The sequence below is a fragment of the Trichoderma aggressivum genome (assembly GCF_033847375.1).
Source record: "Trichoderma aggressivum f. europaeum strain CBS 100526 chromosome Unknown scaffold_006, whole genome shotgun sequence".
Lineage (NCBI taxonomy): Eukaryota > Fungi > Ascomycota > Sordariomycetes > Hypocreales > Hypocreaceae > Trichoderma > Trichoderma aggressivum.
Genome location: NW_026946372.1, coordinates 818,630 through 832,995, shown reverse-complemented (window position 1 = coordinate 832,995; position 14,366 = coordinate 818,630). Strand labels below are relative to the sequence as shown.

The 14,366-nt window shown below is 53.6% G+C and overlaps 2 protein-coding genes across 2 annotated transcripts; one reads left to right on the top strand and one right to left on the bottom strand.

The window, feature by feature from the left end:
* Positions 1–744: 744 nt before the first annotated feature.
* On the top strand, positions 745–1,442 carry Triagg1_2493 (uncharacterized protein; the record flags this gene model as incomplete). The annotated part of the gene is made up of 3 exons (XM_062896680.1): positions 745–762; positions 823–1,062; positions 1,257–1,442. 3 exons carry the CDS (start codon positions 745–747, stop codon positions 1,440–1,442), a joined length of 444 nt encoding a protein of 147 aa, XP_062758705.1.
* Positions 1,443–9,057: 7,615 nt separating this feature from the next.
* On the bottom strand, positions 9,058–14,167 carry Triagg1_2492 (uncharacterized protein; the record flags this gene model as incomplete). The annotated part of the gene is made up of 5 exons (XM_062896679.1): positions 9,058–9,286; positions 9,424–12,768; positions 12,888–12,909; positions 13,019–13,165; positions 13,243–14,167. The coding sequence occupies 5 exons, from the start codon at positions 14,165–14,167 to the stop codon at positions 9,058–9,060; spliced, it is 4,668 nt and encodes a 1,555-aa protein (XP_062758704.1).
* Between the last annotated feature and the right edge of the window lie 199 nt (positions 14,168–14,366).

The following is a 14,366-nucleotide window of genomic DNA, read 5'->3' as shown; positions in this document are numbered from 1 at the left end:
AAAACGCCAATACCCAACCTGGCCCTGGCCCTGGCCCCCCCCCCCCCCCCCCCCCCAAAGCCCTGGCCCTGGAACCGTCGACGGCGAGGGCGGGCAATTCGTTCAAACACGCGCGGACGGACGCAACTCTCCGTTTGAACCGGAAAGATCGCTGTTACCTGCCTGCTGGTCACGCTGCGGGCGATTCGACCGGGGCTAGCAGCCAACAGAGCCTCAGCACAGGGGTGCAAACATTCCAAAACGGTCAAGGCCAGACTTACAGACCCCCGGTTTGTCAACGACTAGCTCGGGGGAGGAAAAGGCCATCGTCATCATCGCTGCTCAACTCCGTGTTGTATGTATAGAAGAGAAACGTACACCCCTCCGAGCTGACCCGCAAGCGCCGCTCAGTCTCTCCCAAAGGAAGGGTCTGACTTGCCCGGAGACACGGGAGCGGGCTTTCAACCCCTGGACCTGTCTAGCACTAGGACGAGCGTGAAAGACACCACGGGTCACCTAAATAAGAGCTACTCCAAGTAGCAGCAGTAAGCTAAACTGCGCCCACTGGCGACTCTGGGAGCGGGCAGGCCTAATTTTCGGTAAGAACTCACATTGGTGCTTTTGCTGATGCTGAGCTGGCGTGTGTTGTGGCGAGTGTAAACCGATGGCTTGCTTTGGGCTCAAGTTTTATGCCGGCCACGTCGTCCCGAGACAGGCTGATTCATGCTGCAACAAGCTGCCAAGCTGTGCGTCTGGGCCTCATACATGGCGGACCACGTCAACGTACGTACGGGTGCGGGTGCTGCATGTACATGCAAACACATGACGCACCTTTGTATCCAGCAAGGAAGCATCTCTCCCGGGGCATTGCGGAACAACCCTGGCGGTCATACACGATACCTGCGCTCGTATGCTCCAAACAAGAACGGCACAGACACACGACTAATGTCCAAGACTCGGACGCCGCATGTAGCCCTACCGGCTAACGGAATGGGGCCGCCCAAGGGAAAAGTTGCCAGCCAGGCCCGTATTGACGACACTTGTCCTAGATGGGATCAAGATGCGCCGAAAGCGAAAGTGAGGGTGAGACGAGCGGGTGACAGCCTACACGTACGAGTACTTGTAAGCCACTTGCTCGTTGTGGGTGAGCAGTTTGCCGCACGTCTGCCGTCCATGTGGCGTCGTGTCGTGTCGTGTCGTGTCGTGTCGTGCCGTGCTTCTCTTTTCTTTCCTCTTCCCTCAGCCGGCCCCGGCGTGGACCGACCAGACCTTGACAGCGCCTCATGTCGGATGCTGTTTATTTAGGGCTCTTCGGGTGGGGTTCTCGCGGACAGGGCTTTGCGCTGCCGACGCTGTTTGGAGCTGACGCTGAGCCGAAGCTGGAAGCCGATGGAGACTGGGCGGCCGACCCTTGGAACGAGACCGAAAACACGGAGGAGGATGAAGCAGGCCAAGATTGTTGACTGAATCAGTCTCGCTGAACCATTCTGCCGCGCCATGAGAGCGGTGTGTTTTGTTTTTTTTGCCAGAGTGTTTGGCGAGGCAGGTGCTCGGCGAAAGGACACGAGGTACAGTGAGGCAGTGAGACTGACTGGTACCGTACAAGTACCTCCATATAGCCAGGACTCGTGTGAGGCTGATGATCTGCTGCTGCTATTATACCTACTTACTCGTACATATGGGACAAGGCTTCACATACATTAGCTGCATGCACCGACATGCACTCCGTATCTTCCATGCCTTGTTACAGGTACAGGCCTGTACTGGTCCTGCCCGTATGGGTACTACTGTAAGGCGCCCTATTCCAACATGAAGGTAGCATCTTCGCAAGCTCCGCCTGCTTCGAGGCATGCAGAAGCAGGCTTGATGAAATTAGCCCTAGCGAGAAGGGAAATCCTGACCCACAAGATTCAACTGCGAAGCGAGAGAGGGAGGATGCGAGGCTGATGTGATTGATTTCTTTTCTCACTGCCCTGGCTGGTTGCTAATCTACTACTAAAGCACTACTAACATCTCGCAATCTGGTGGCTTGAGTTGGCCCAGGTACACGTATGTACCCAGCAGGCCGTCGACAGGTACTAAGGTACCAAGGCTCTAATAGCGGATGGCTGAACAGAGTAATTCAGCGCACCAATTGACCAATGGCATCGCGCGCCCCCCCCGGGGCCAAGTACATCTGCCACTTGCATTTCATTAGGGCGTCACAACCTTGGACAAAGGTACAGACAGCGTCCGGAGCTAGCAGTGTGACGATCTCGCGCTGCTGCACAAGTCCTGTAGCCCGCAGCAGAGCCCGCAGCAGGCATGCAGCCCTTCTTTTTCACCGGTGTGCAAGCAAAGAGCCCAATGGCCAATGCGATGCTTTGGAGCCGTTGTTTTCTCACTCAGCTGCTGTAGGCTCTCATCCTTGCCTGGGGCTTTGGCACCGGCGTCAACAAGCGAGCCAGCTAGACATGCAAGGTAAAATGCGGACGAGGCCGTTTTGGGTCCAATGCGCAGCATCTTACATGGGGCCGCCCAATGGCGATTTAAGGTAATTCCTTCTGTTTCCTACATGTAAGTTATCACTCTTTTGCACGCTTTCTTGCATCGACTAGCCTTGGCATAGAATTCGCAGTCTGGACCGCAGTAGCATTACCAAACGAGGGGAGGGGGAGAAGACGCCCTCAGCTCTTCTGCGCTGGCTTTCGCATTTTGAGGCGTTTGGTTTGGGCGAATAATATTCGGTGGTCTCGTCTCAGGGCGGTGTCTCGGGCTGCTACTTTTTCCCTTTTCTTACCTATCCTCGTCGATGGACATTTAGGCATTTCAAGGCGTTCTGGCTTTTAACACGCCCCATGGCTCGCCATGAATTGCCTGATGTTCCCTTACCACACCCACACCACCCACAGAGCCTGCTCAGTACGAGACATGTACATGTTTGCATGTGGGATGAATCGTTTGATGGCCGGGGTACATGTGATGCCTGACGGAGAGAGACAAATGGGAAAAGAAGGAGATAAGGACGCGGCAGTCCGGAACCTCACATCAATGCCCGCGGCCACGGACAGACATCGGGGAAATGCCGCGAGATGCCCCCAGACAAGGTGTCTAGTGCTCTTGTAATACTTGGTAGTGTGATTCAAACCGTGGACCTGGACGAGTGCAATTTGAAGTGTTGGCCCGACGGGCTTATGTAAGGAGGGCTTACCAAGAAATCCAGGCGTGGATTCCCGTCAGATGGATGACTTAGACGCCTTGCAAGGGAGGTATTTCGTGGTTCCTTTTTGGTTGGTACTCAAATTAACCTCATCCAACAGGGACACGGGAATCTGTGGCTTAGCGAGCCTTTTACGTGCCGTGTTACTTTCAGGTACTGCGGGCTAGTAGACTGCATGGCGGGCTGCGTCAGTACTTGCAAAAGTACCTGCGACTACTTGGTACCTATCCGTAAAAGTCCAAGGTTGTCCGTATCGCACATGTACGAGCATCGAAACATGTGCCACAGGGCACGATGCTCTCTGCAAGCACAAACAAGACAGCCGAGGCTTATTTGCCTATTTCGTACTCAATATGTCAGCGAATATAATGCCCCGCTATTGGATGGCTGCTTCCTTTGTTGGTTCTGTGAAACTGCTGTTTTGGTTCGCCGCCAAGGTTCCCTTTAGAAATTGATGGAAAAAGGAAAGAGCACGGGAAAAAAGGAGGAGGAAGGAGACAACAAGAGTAGCCCGTACAAGGAACGAAAATGACGCATTCTAGTAAAATGACATGTGATGAATTAGAAAAGAAAACAGAAAAGAAAAAGGAAAAAGAAGAAGAAAAAAGAAAGTAAGTCCATGGAGGAAAGAACTATTGGCAGCGGTTTAGGCCTATCATCATCCTCACATATCTCAGGTACACACACTGACGACTACGAGTATACTACTAACCTATGTTAGTAACCCATGTTTTCTCCTCTTTCTTTGTCGTCACCACCACCTTGCTTCTTCTCTCCCTCCCCACCGGTTTGGCCACATTTTGATACGTGCACCCTCTGCCTTTCTCCCTTCAACTGCTATCTCGTCAAATATCATCTTCGCCGCCGCAGCAGAGCGACCAATCATCAACTGTCCGTCCTCTTTCGATACCACGCATGGCATGGGCCGACAACAAACGCTCCGCAACCCCCTGCCAAGTTGATTTGCCCAGCTTGTCATGGCCCATCCTCGTACAAGAGCCGCTGGGAATGGTCGATTGATGTGCAGCACTGCACTGCACTGCAAGACAAAGACTCGCACATGCATGTGCCTCAGTGTGTCAGTCAGTGCCAGCAACGGCAGGCAAGGCACCTCTGCCCGGGCGTGGCTGCGCAGCACGGGGACGGGGACGGGGACGGGGAACCGGCCTGCCCTGGTTCGCGCCCCATGTTACAGTGCTGGAACTCATCTCATTGTACAACAGGATCGTGCTTATACATGGACGTGTGGCACTCGCTCGCTGCCAAACCGGCCGATCTACGATTCGCCGTGCGCCACCGTCGCCTGGCGCCGGTAGCCTAACGGCTAGCGAATCCTGGCGCCGTTTCTGCTCCTGTCACATCTTACCACGTACCCCGACCTCGATGCTTCGTTTTATACACGGTTTGCTCTTGTTCCACGCAAGAGGCCCGACATCAGTAGCCATGGCATCTATGCTGAGATGATGCCGTGGCTCCTCAGCTCCCGGGATGGACCAAGTGCGTATCAACTTGGTACAAGCACGTAATATCGTCGCACTAGCAGCACCCGGGATGACATTGGTTCTTCTCCCACCCCCGCCTGCATCCTCCTACTCCATGGACGCAATCTAGCCCCCCTCCGTCCATGCGACTCTGTCTCTCGAGGCATTCAAACATGGCTTGCTGTCCTTGCATGCAGGACACCTGAGCTATTGCCGCGGTCGATATATGACTGCTCTGCTCATCCGTCCTTCCTATGGGGCCCTGGCTAACCCTTACATGAAATGTACGGTCGGCTTGTCTCGTAGGTGCCGCATCCGAGGAAGCCATTGCAACCACGCAGCCCAGCTAATCTATGCTTCGAGCAGCATGACATGCCGAGAAAAACGACATGTCGTCCTCTTCCACGAATGATTCCCAAACATGACTTATCTCCCCAAGGCTACGGGAGGGTAAGCCACCTGCAAACGTAACCATGCGCTCACACCATTACCATCGCCGACCTCGTATGGGCGGCATGACCGGAAGCCATTCCCGGCAGCACCAAGAGTGTTGCATCGCCGAGACGCATGCTGCTTGTACGAATCAATTGAAGCAATCCGTTGCTGTGCGATTGGCAACTGCAATTGGCCACCAACCACAAGGCGCAGGGCTACGCCGATCAACAATGCATTCACATATGAAGCCGCCAGCCTATCATCCCCAGTCGTGGGCATACACTTACTTACTGGAGAGAATGGATTTCGCAAATTTGAAACACGTAGCCCAGTGTTCCAGATCCAGCAACCCTAGCCGAGAGGGAGGAAGATGAAATCGGCAGAGAACGACGGGAACATTGGTCGGCAGAGAGCGACGGCACTGCAATCACTGTCGCATGGGCCTCCTTACTGCGCTCCTACCACCTCTCTTCCGATACCCGGCTTCCAGGCTGCGTATTGGAATTACTGCTACGGAGTACACGCTCTGCTACCTCAACTTCTTCTGGCTTGACCCTCAACCTGCAACCATCATCAGCTGAATTCGTATAACAGAAGCCCCCAACAGTTCCAAGCTCGGCTCTCACGGAGGAGTTTGCCCAGCAGCCGTCGCATATCTTTTCTCAGCCCTGTCCTATCCTATTGCCATTAACACATGTAGATCTTCGTGCTCATGGACGATACCAGCCTTGAGAGTCATGATGAGTCGATCAAGGTGGTTGACCACAGTCCGGCGATCTAGCCATTAAAGCACCGGCACTCGATTCCGGTTGGTTCACATCGCATCGCACCTAAAACTTGCATGGACGGGCTTTCTATACCAACCCAGTCCGGCTATCGGCTGACAGGACCAGGGCCTGGCTGCCGTTTTACTTGTACAGTACGGAGTACTTTATTCCCGGATGCATGAGGCCTCTGAATGCTGGCTGGAACCATGAAACGGCTCCCCGGGCCACGGTCATTGTCCATCTCTTTACCCTTACCCGCACTAGTGGTCTATCATGTGACTGCTACGGGTAGGAGATGTGCCATCCGTTCCCAGCACTCCGTGTTCCCTGTTCAGCGTGGTGATCGAGTCATTTGTTGAAGCTGATGCAACCCCGATGTTCTCGGCCTTACCTACTCCCTACAGTATGAGAGGACGCACATTTGGCACCCGAACAATGGCAGACACGCCGCTGACTAGCCCCACCGTGTTGGCTCGAAAAGGTGAGGACGGCGCGGCCATGCCCGGAACATGGCCATCATCCGACGCCGGCGCATAACCAAGTTCTCAAGAGAATCTCCCAAGCCAATGACGCTGTCCGATGGGAGGACTTGTGGCCTGGACAAATCCTTATTGCGGGTGTAGTGGCATAAACAGCGCCCGTGGACGTCGACTTTTATCTGCGCCATCTGCGCCATGTTGGTTATATTACGGAGTGACGGCTCTTACATCAAGCCCCGTTGCCGGTGAGCATTAACCCTTGCAGTATATGGCGCTGGCGTTTTTGATAGTCTCGCTTGATGTTTACGGCTGTACTCCAATTTCGACATCTCAACATAGAATGCTCCGTACTCATTCCCGCTTTGTAAGCAATCTAGCTCGGCGTTGCTCCCGATTTCAATCATGTTTCGTTTTGCGGCACATGCCTCCTGCAACACGAGACAAGACATTTCGATTACGGTCAGCTAGGATATTGGAATTTGAAATCGGAGGCAAGCCGGTGCCCAAATCGACCAGGCAGGACCTTTGGATCAAAGAGGCATATCTTGGAATTCTGAAATGTCTCTACGTGCGTTATGGGCCATTGCAAAAGCGAGCTGTTTTCTGCTCTCGCATCTGGTCTTGCCCTCAAACTACCGGTGAATGGTCATGAGCGACACGGCAGAGAGGTATATTCTAGAAACCGACTTCTGGGGTATTCTTAGACACGATCGGGGACCCCGGCTAACTCGTCTCGTTTTCACAGCACCTGTCGGCTCCCCTGTTCACCGCGCCGCCGGCTCGGCGTTTATGAAAACAGGGCGGGCAGAAGCTATCTATCAACGTACTAGTCTGGACCGCAACTCTACTTGTATTCAGCTCCTTGAAAGCCGCTGTGGCGTACACGTATGAGACGCCCATGTTACTGAATATCTACGACTACGTATTACATCACAAAGCAGGGGAGCTATGGTACCCGATTACTCATTTCAGATCTCATACCTTGGCGCGAGTCTTCCGCAGCAATCAGTTGCCATATAAGGCCTACGCAGTTGTAGTGCTTACCAACGCGGATAAAAGAGGACAAGCCATGGCATCTTGCGTATTCGAATACAGGCAGGGCTTAAGATACATATACTTGGTGCAGCCTTGAGTCCATTAGTCTGCTGACTTGGCCTATCAGCAATATGAACGAAGTGCCGACGACCACGTGCTTGGCCATGGAAGCACCGCCAACTGGTCCATCAAAGATGGGATGGCAGGCCACTACATGCTCGTAGCAGCATTAATTCCAAAACCTCTCCGCAATACCCGTAACTACAAGTTACTCAGCATGTCACACACACCCCCAGGCGGCCGCTCCGGGATTCCTTGATGGGTATCATGGACCACTACTGCAAGCTTGGTCATGCTACCAGCACCGCTGCGCCGGCACGCTAGACAAGGTCCTGAACCAGCGCTAATGCGCCTCCTCCCGTGCCCAAGTTCCTGGGTCTGACGCTGATTGGGGGGCAGCTTTTGCCATCTCTGGACGGTGAGACAAATCATCCTCTAGGGTGTTGTACCGAGCGCCTCCTCGAGGCCGCTGGTGGTTGTCGAAATGTGTCTGCCTAAATCACACCCCCGATTTGGATGGATGGGCCAGAGAACAAACCTGGCTTAAGCCGGGATGGGAACTGGGGCTTGTAGTGAAGAGCAGGGGGTTTTCCATTTTTCCATTTTTTCTTTTCTTTTCACGTATCGATCGATGGCTTCGCGCATGACTTTGCGCATGACTTCTGACAGCCAAGACATGCTATTAATGGTACTGTTCTGCTGCCATTGCGTTTGATGCAAAAGCTGTGGAGCCACTCTCTCATGATTATGAGAGAAATGCTTACTGTATGGTCAGACAAATTGTCTTCTCATGCTCTCAGATATGTCTTCCCATTGGCTCACCAACGCTGGGACAATTGAGAGAGCGGTATTATGAATTAATTCGTCATCCATCTGCACCACTGTAAAACTTGTGATTATTCGAAGCAAACACCATCTTAACGAAAGAAATATTGCCATCTATTGGTTCCGAGGGTACAGACTCGACGAAAAGAAAAACAGCCTAAACATCTATGCAAACCCCTCCCCCTCCCCCCTTTCCCTGTAACCATTTCTATATCCTTGATCCCAGAGACACACAAGAAGAAGTAAAGAAGAAGTACTCGTAAAAAAGCCCCCTTATCTAAAATGCTGTTATTCCCGACGGTGCATCGGACACCATCTCACTTGACACATGGCAAAGGCGTTTCTCCCACTCCGATCCCGATTAACGCGCGCGCGATGCCCATGGACTATCGATCCTTCGCCCGACAAAGAGCCCCCCCCCCCAATCCCGACACGGATATTCCCGACATGCCACAACGGAGGCTGAATCAGAACACATGATGTTGGGACATTCCTGTAGTATTGGCGGCAAGCCTCGGCTTCAACGTCAGGGCGTGGCATGTTTCAACAACTCTTCAACAACGAACATCGTCGTCAAATAGTAGAGTCCGACAGAGAAAAAGCGCCGACAGCCCTAGGAAGGCTGTCTTATGTATGGATACCCTAGTAAGAATAGAAGACACCCTCACATTCCCCAGTGGAACGAGAAAGAAGAAGAAAAAGGAAAGAGAATCAAGGTTATTCTGAAGCCAGGGCATCGCTGTCGTCCCCACCAAGGCATGATCGTGTCTCGCCTTATAGGGCTAAACTATCCAGCATCAAGTGGGATTGACAATGGGACCCTTGGGCTCGGGGATAGGAGCGGCTTCGTCGTCGATGACCGCACAGCTGCTCTCGTCGTTGCCGGCATCAGCGGGTGGCTTATCCCTTACATGGGTTGACTTCATTTCGAGGCCCCCCTCCTGATCGCTTCCATGCCTTTCGAGCTCTTCAAAGGTGAAGGCATCTGACAAGTTGATGGCGAGGAACGTCTTTGGCAGTTTGACCCTTTAAATCATAAACATGTTAGCCACCGTACTTTCTTGACGGGGACGCTGACAAAACAAAAAACAGAACAGGCTTATAAGAGACAGGAGCCGAAAACAAAAGGGAAAAGGGAGGGGGGTCAAAGGGGGATGACATACTGATTGAACTTGGCGCGCAGGGTCTTGATCACTTGCAGCCAATCTAGATGGGGCGTGAGACTGCGCCGCGGCGCACATCCGATGCAGTGCCGGCTATCCAGCTGGACGTGCAAGGGATCAAAGACATGGCACCCAGGGCTGATGGTGATGCGGATGCTATAAGCAAAAGTGGGCTCGTCGCCCTCCTCGGGCGGCGGGTTGACTTCCGATTCATACAGCTCAAAGCAAATCTGCGAGAGATAGTCCAGCTCGGGGATGGTGCTGCGGTTGATTTTGGTCTCGATGCCGCCCTCGATGATGCAGTTGAGCAGGGTGTAGATGTGCGACTCCTTGGTGAAGTAGAAGAAGGACTTTGCGTCGTTGGAGGCCTGCATCTCCTCCAGATCCTGGACAATCTCCTTGAGGAGGGGCAGGGACGTCAAAAGTCCAATTTCCAGCTTCTCGCTATCCGAGATGCCGTATTCCTGCGGGCAGATGAAATCGAACAGAATCTTGGCCAGCCGGTACAGCTCCTGGAGCGGTTCGTTCCGCGGATCCGTCTTATCCGCCGCGCCGCTATTGCTCTTGTACAGCCTAAAGTACTGCTCAGGGGGCGCCTCGTCATTCATGTGGCGGAGGCCATTGAGAAAGGATCTTCGCCGGAAGAGCTTGCGGACTGTTGCCGACCGGTTGGAGCTTTCTGTCTTGTCTGCGTTGTCGGGAGTCGCCCCTGTCGCCTTGCCGTCATCCGCCGCCCCTTCGCCGTCCCTTGTTTTGCCATCTTTGACGCCATATTCCTCCTCGAGCATGCTTCGCGGCGGGGTAAACACCCACTCCAAAAACTGCCGGTTGTGCAAGGCGTCAAACTTCATCGTGTCGTAGAGCTCTGAGATCTTGCTAGGATCCACCTTCTCTGCGTCGCAAAACTCCGTAAAGAGCTTCTCCCACCTCTCGCGGAAGAGATCCGCGTCCTCCCCGCAACACCATCTGGGCTGAATGTTGGTGACTGCATTAGCCTGCGATAGCGCTGACGAAAGCGACGAACTAGATCCCTCCCCATTGAGCTTCTCGGTGCTGGAGCTTGAGATGGCAGTAAGGGACGTGGCGGCGTTGCTGTTGTGTAGTTTACCGTAGTTGTACTGCATCACTCGGCGGTGGAAGTTCATCAGCTGAACAACTCGGTTCTGCACCTCTGACGGCTCCGGCATGTTCTCAGGCCAGGCAAACTGTGCTGGACGCTCATTGCCCTCACGCAGCAGCCCCTTGAGCTTCTTCTTGACTTTGTCTGTTTCATCCTTGGCGGCATTAGAGTCATCCAAAAGGTCCTTGCGGATGGTGATGAAGTCTTCCGGGAGTTCTTTCTGGCCTAAAAAGGAGCAAGCCCAGATCTGTGCGCTAGCAGTAACTCGCCTCTCAGAGCTGCTATAGATGTGGACCTCGTCGAGGATGTCCCTGTTCAGCAGCATCAAATCATTACGCATGTTCTCTCCCAACTCTTGTGACTGGTACCTTGCCGAATGGGTCGGCTCGCCACCCCATTTGACAATGAGCTGAAGCTTGTCGAGGACTAGGCTCTCTTCCGCGGCGGTAAACTTGGACATGGTGACTTCTGAAACTGAATCATGCCGTTTGGATGATCGCCCCTCAGCTTTATCTGCCTCGTCTCCGGGGACCAGGGGCGTGCTATCGCCGGTTTGGCCCGGCTGGGGAGCTTCCTCGCTTTCCGGCACTGGCTCCGTCTTCTTCTTGCGGAACATGGGCTTGATCTGCACCTTGGTTCCAGCCCAACTTCCCTTTTTAACAAGGACGTTTCGGAGAGATCGAAGTTTTTCTCGGTCCTCAACGCCTTGTATGTAGGCAACATCTACGGCCTGTATCACGCTCGCCAGGGCAGGCTCTCCAATAAGGAGCACTTCTTCCTGGTGGCCTTTGAGGAGATCGATGAAAGGCTCAGTGTGAAAGGTAAACTTGTACTTTTGCTTGGGAGTCCGGTCCGCATGTCTGATAACTGAAACCATGCCCTTCAGCTTCCACGAGTGCTTCGGAGGGGGAGGGGGAGGCGTAGGTTCAGCCACGTCTTCTTCCTGCGCCGAAGGACCAGCAGGAGATTGTGATGCATCCTTGCTGGACCTGGGAGTCGATGATAAGACGCTGGGCGACACAATATCTGATGGCGGGAGCAGCGGCTGCGGTAGCAAGGGGCTCCCTGCCGAGCTCTGGCCAACGGACGTCCGCGCACTCTCTATGGTGGGCGATGCCGTACCGCTAGGGGGGACCAGTGCCGACTCAGCTTGACTGGGTTGTTCAGCTTGTGTTGTGCTGTTGTTTGGCTTCGCCGCAGATACGGGCAGGTTGGCTGTAGCCCCGGTGGTGTTTGTGCCTCCTGATTGCTCGTGTTCCGTAATCGTCTGTCCTGCTTTGGCGATAGGGTCGGCTTCCGAAGACGGGGCGGGAGAAGCAACCGGCGGTGGTGTTATGCCGCCACGGCGCATTCTTTCTTTGATGAAGACATCCTTTAGAATGCTGGCGCAATGCTCGTAATAATCCTCATTGTCCTTGACAAAACTCCAGCCGTTGACATCAATGACATAGCTCTTCCCCGAAGCTCTGAGCAAATCGAATCCGCAGACCCTCTGCCCAAAAGCAGTCGAAATCTTGCGAGCAATTTCTCGTTCTTCCGCACCGAGGCTCGTCACATAGCGCAGCTCCTTGCCGTGCGTGTTGCGTCGAACGATGCCATCTACAACGGGAGACTTGCGGGTTTCCGCATGGCAGTACTGAGGGCCGACAGTATATGCTTTGACGTCCTCGGCATTGTCCACTTCCATAAAGCTTTCGTAGATGTAGCTGCCTTCGGGTTCGGAGATGGCCCTAGGGACGTTGAGCTCGGGAATGTATTCAGAGCTCTTGTTTCCAACTTTTCGGAACAACTTCCGTGCTCCTCCTCCAGAGCTCTTTGGAAAATATATGATGATGTTGTGATCTTCGCCGCTAATTGGTTTCTCTACAAAGGGCTTCTTGAGAAGGGCTCCATCGACACTGAGAACATCTCCGTCGTCTACAAGTTCAACTTTTGTTGGCGGTGGAGTGTTGTCCGGGTCAGCAGGATCCAGCGTCACTCCGGACACTTCCTTGATATACCGTGACATTTCTGGAGTGAGAACCTTTGGGCCACCGTCCCGTGTCACTTCGAGGCGCTTTGGCGTACGAACTTGGATCTTGTCCAGCAGACGCAAGCACGCACGCCTGTCCCAGAGGATCTTTTGCATCGGCACATCGTTGACGCAGAAGGGCTTCCTCGTCTTTATATATGCAATGGCCTTTTCTAAAGGAAATCCATCCGAGTAGAATGATATTAAATAGTCACTGAAAACTGTTAGCCAAGATTGCGTGTTCTGTGGTCTGTTGTTTTTGTCATCTGGTTTATACGCCAAGGGGATCATGCCACTATCCTCTTTACGCTGACCGAGAAGGGAATTGCTCACCACATTGGCCAATTTTCAACCTCTATACGCGAAAAAATTTCTGTTAGTAACACCATCCTTTTCAAGAAAACATTAAAGACGATCTGTCTTTTTTCTGACTCGAGGCTGGTGAAATCGAAGAAAAATCATACCTTCGTCGAGAATGGTTTTGTCACCAAAAACCACCACATCGAACTCGCGGTTCGCTATAAGGCGATTCAGAATGTTCCGGCTCGGCTTGCTTCTGGCCTTGATATCGAGAGCGCATATGCCAATAACACCCAGCGGCGCGGGTTTGACTGAAGCATAGTTGTCAGCTATAATGTATAATCCAACGCAGGAGACTTGCCCGATCGACAATCGGTTCCAGACGAACCTTCTTCCTTCTCTCGATGATGCGGTCCTCGCTCACTACTTGGGCTCTGGCTGCTATATGCAGTGCTTCCACTGAAGCGTCTCTTTGCTCTACTCCGAGAACGATCGGGCTGGGTACTTCGCATGGTTTCGGATCGTTGGTTTCGCCTGACGAGATCAAGATGGGGCGGCTGCGAATCTCTGGCCGCGAGGCTGTGAGCGTTATTAGGCGACCCATGGCCCGACTGGCTGCCTGAAGAGGTGGTGACGGTGACGCTAGACACTGCGGCTTCAGGCTGGGCCGAGGCTGGCCCTTTTCCGGACGACATCAGACTCGGTACCGATCGCGGAGGCGGTCCTTGATCAGACGCTGGATTGGATTGCGATGGGCTGATGATGACGCCACGTGCCGAAGCCAACGAATACAACGATGTTCCCGACAGACGCTTCGATCGAATTGAGTGAGAATCTGAAAACGACGACTTGGTAGTCAGAGCGGGTTCGGGGAGAGCCGAGTGGTTGGCTGAAACATCTGGATTGGGGCGCATCCGGGGAGTATCGTTGTCAGAGAAGACCTGCTCCTGCTGAGATTCTCCCAGGTAGAGTTCCTCAGTCAGGGCTTCAGAAGCGGTCGAGTGTCGTCGACTATACGAACTCATCGATCGAGCACCTTTGAGAAAATTGGAAGAGTGAGGGCTGCTAGAGAAGCTGGGTCGTTCGGCGTGGACATCGGAGGTGCCCGGCTCGGCATAGCGGCTCTTGCTGCTGACTGAGCCCGTGAACGAAGAAACCGACACGCTGCGGGATTGCCTCGATGGCTGGGACGGCAAGGTGGACGGCGACGAATTGGCGGCACTGGCGTCGTACGAGGCTTCTGAGGGTGGTGGCAGCGGAGCCTCTTGGTTGGCCATGGCGGGATCGCTGAAGCTGGCACTTGAAGGGTCCATGATACGGATTGTGGCGGAGGCTTGCCAGCAGAGAGAAGCCTTGGAACGGGCTGGCGGAGGGGAATAGGTAGTCTATCGACTAACGATCTGGAGGTAAGCAGGAGGAAAGGAAAAGAAAAGACTGGAGTCTCTCGCCGAACGGGATCCGGGAGGAACCCACTCTGTGCGGTCAGTACAAGTAATTCGCAGGAGCAATCGT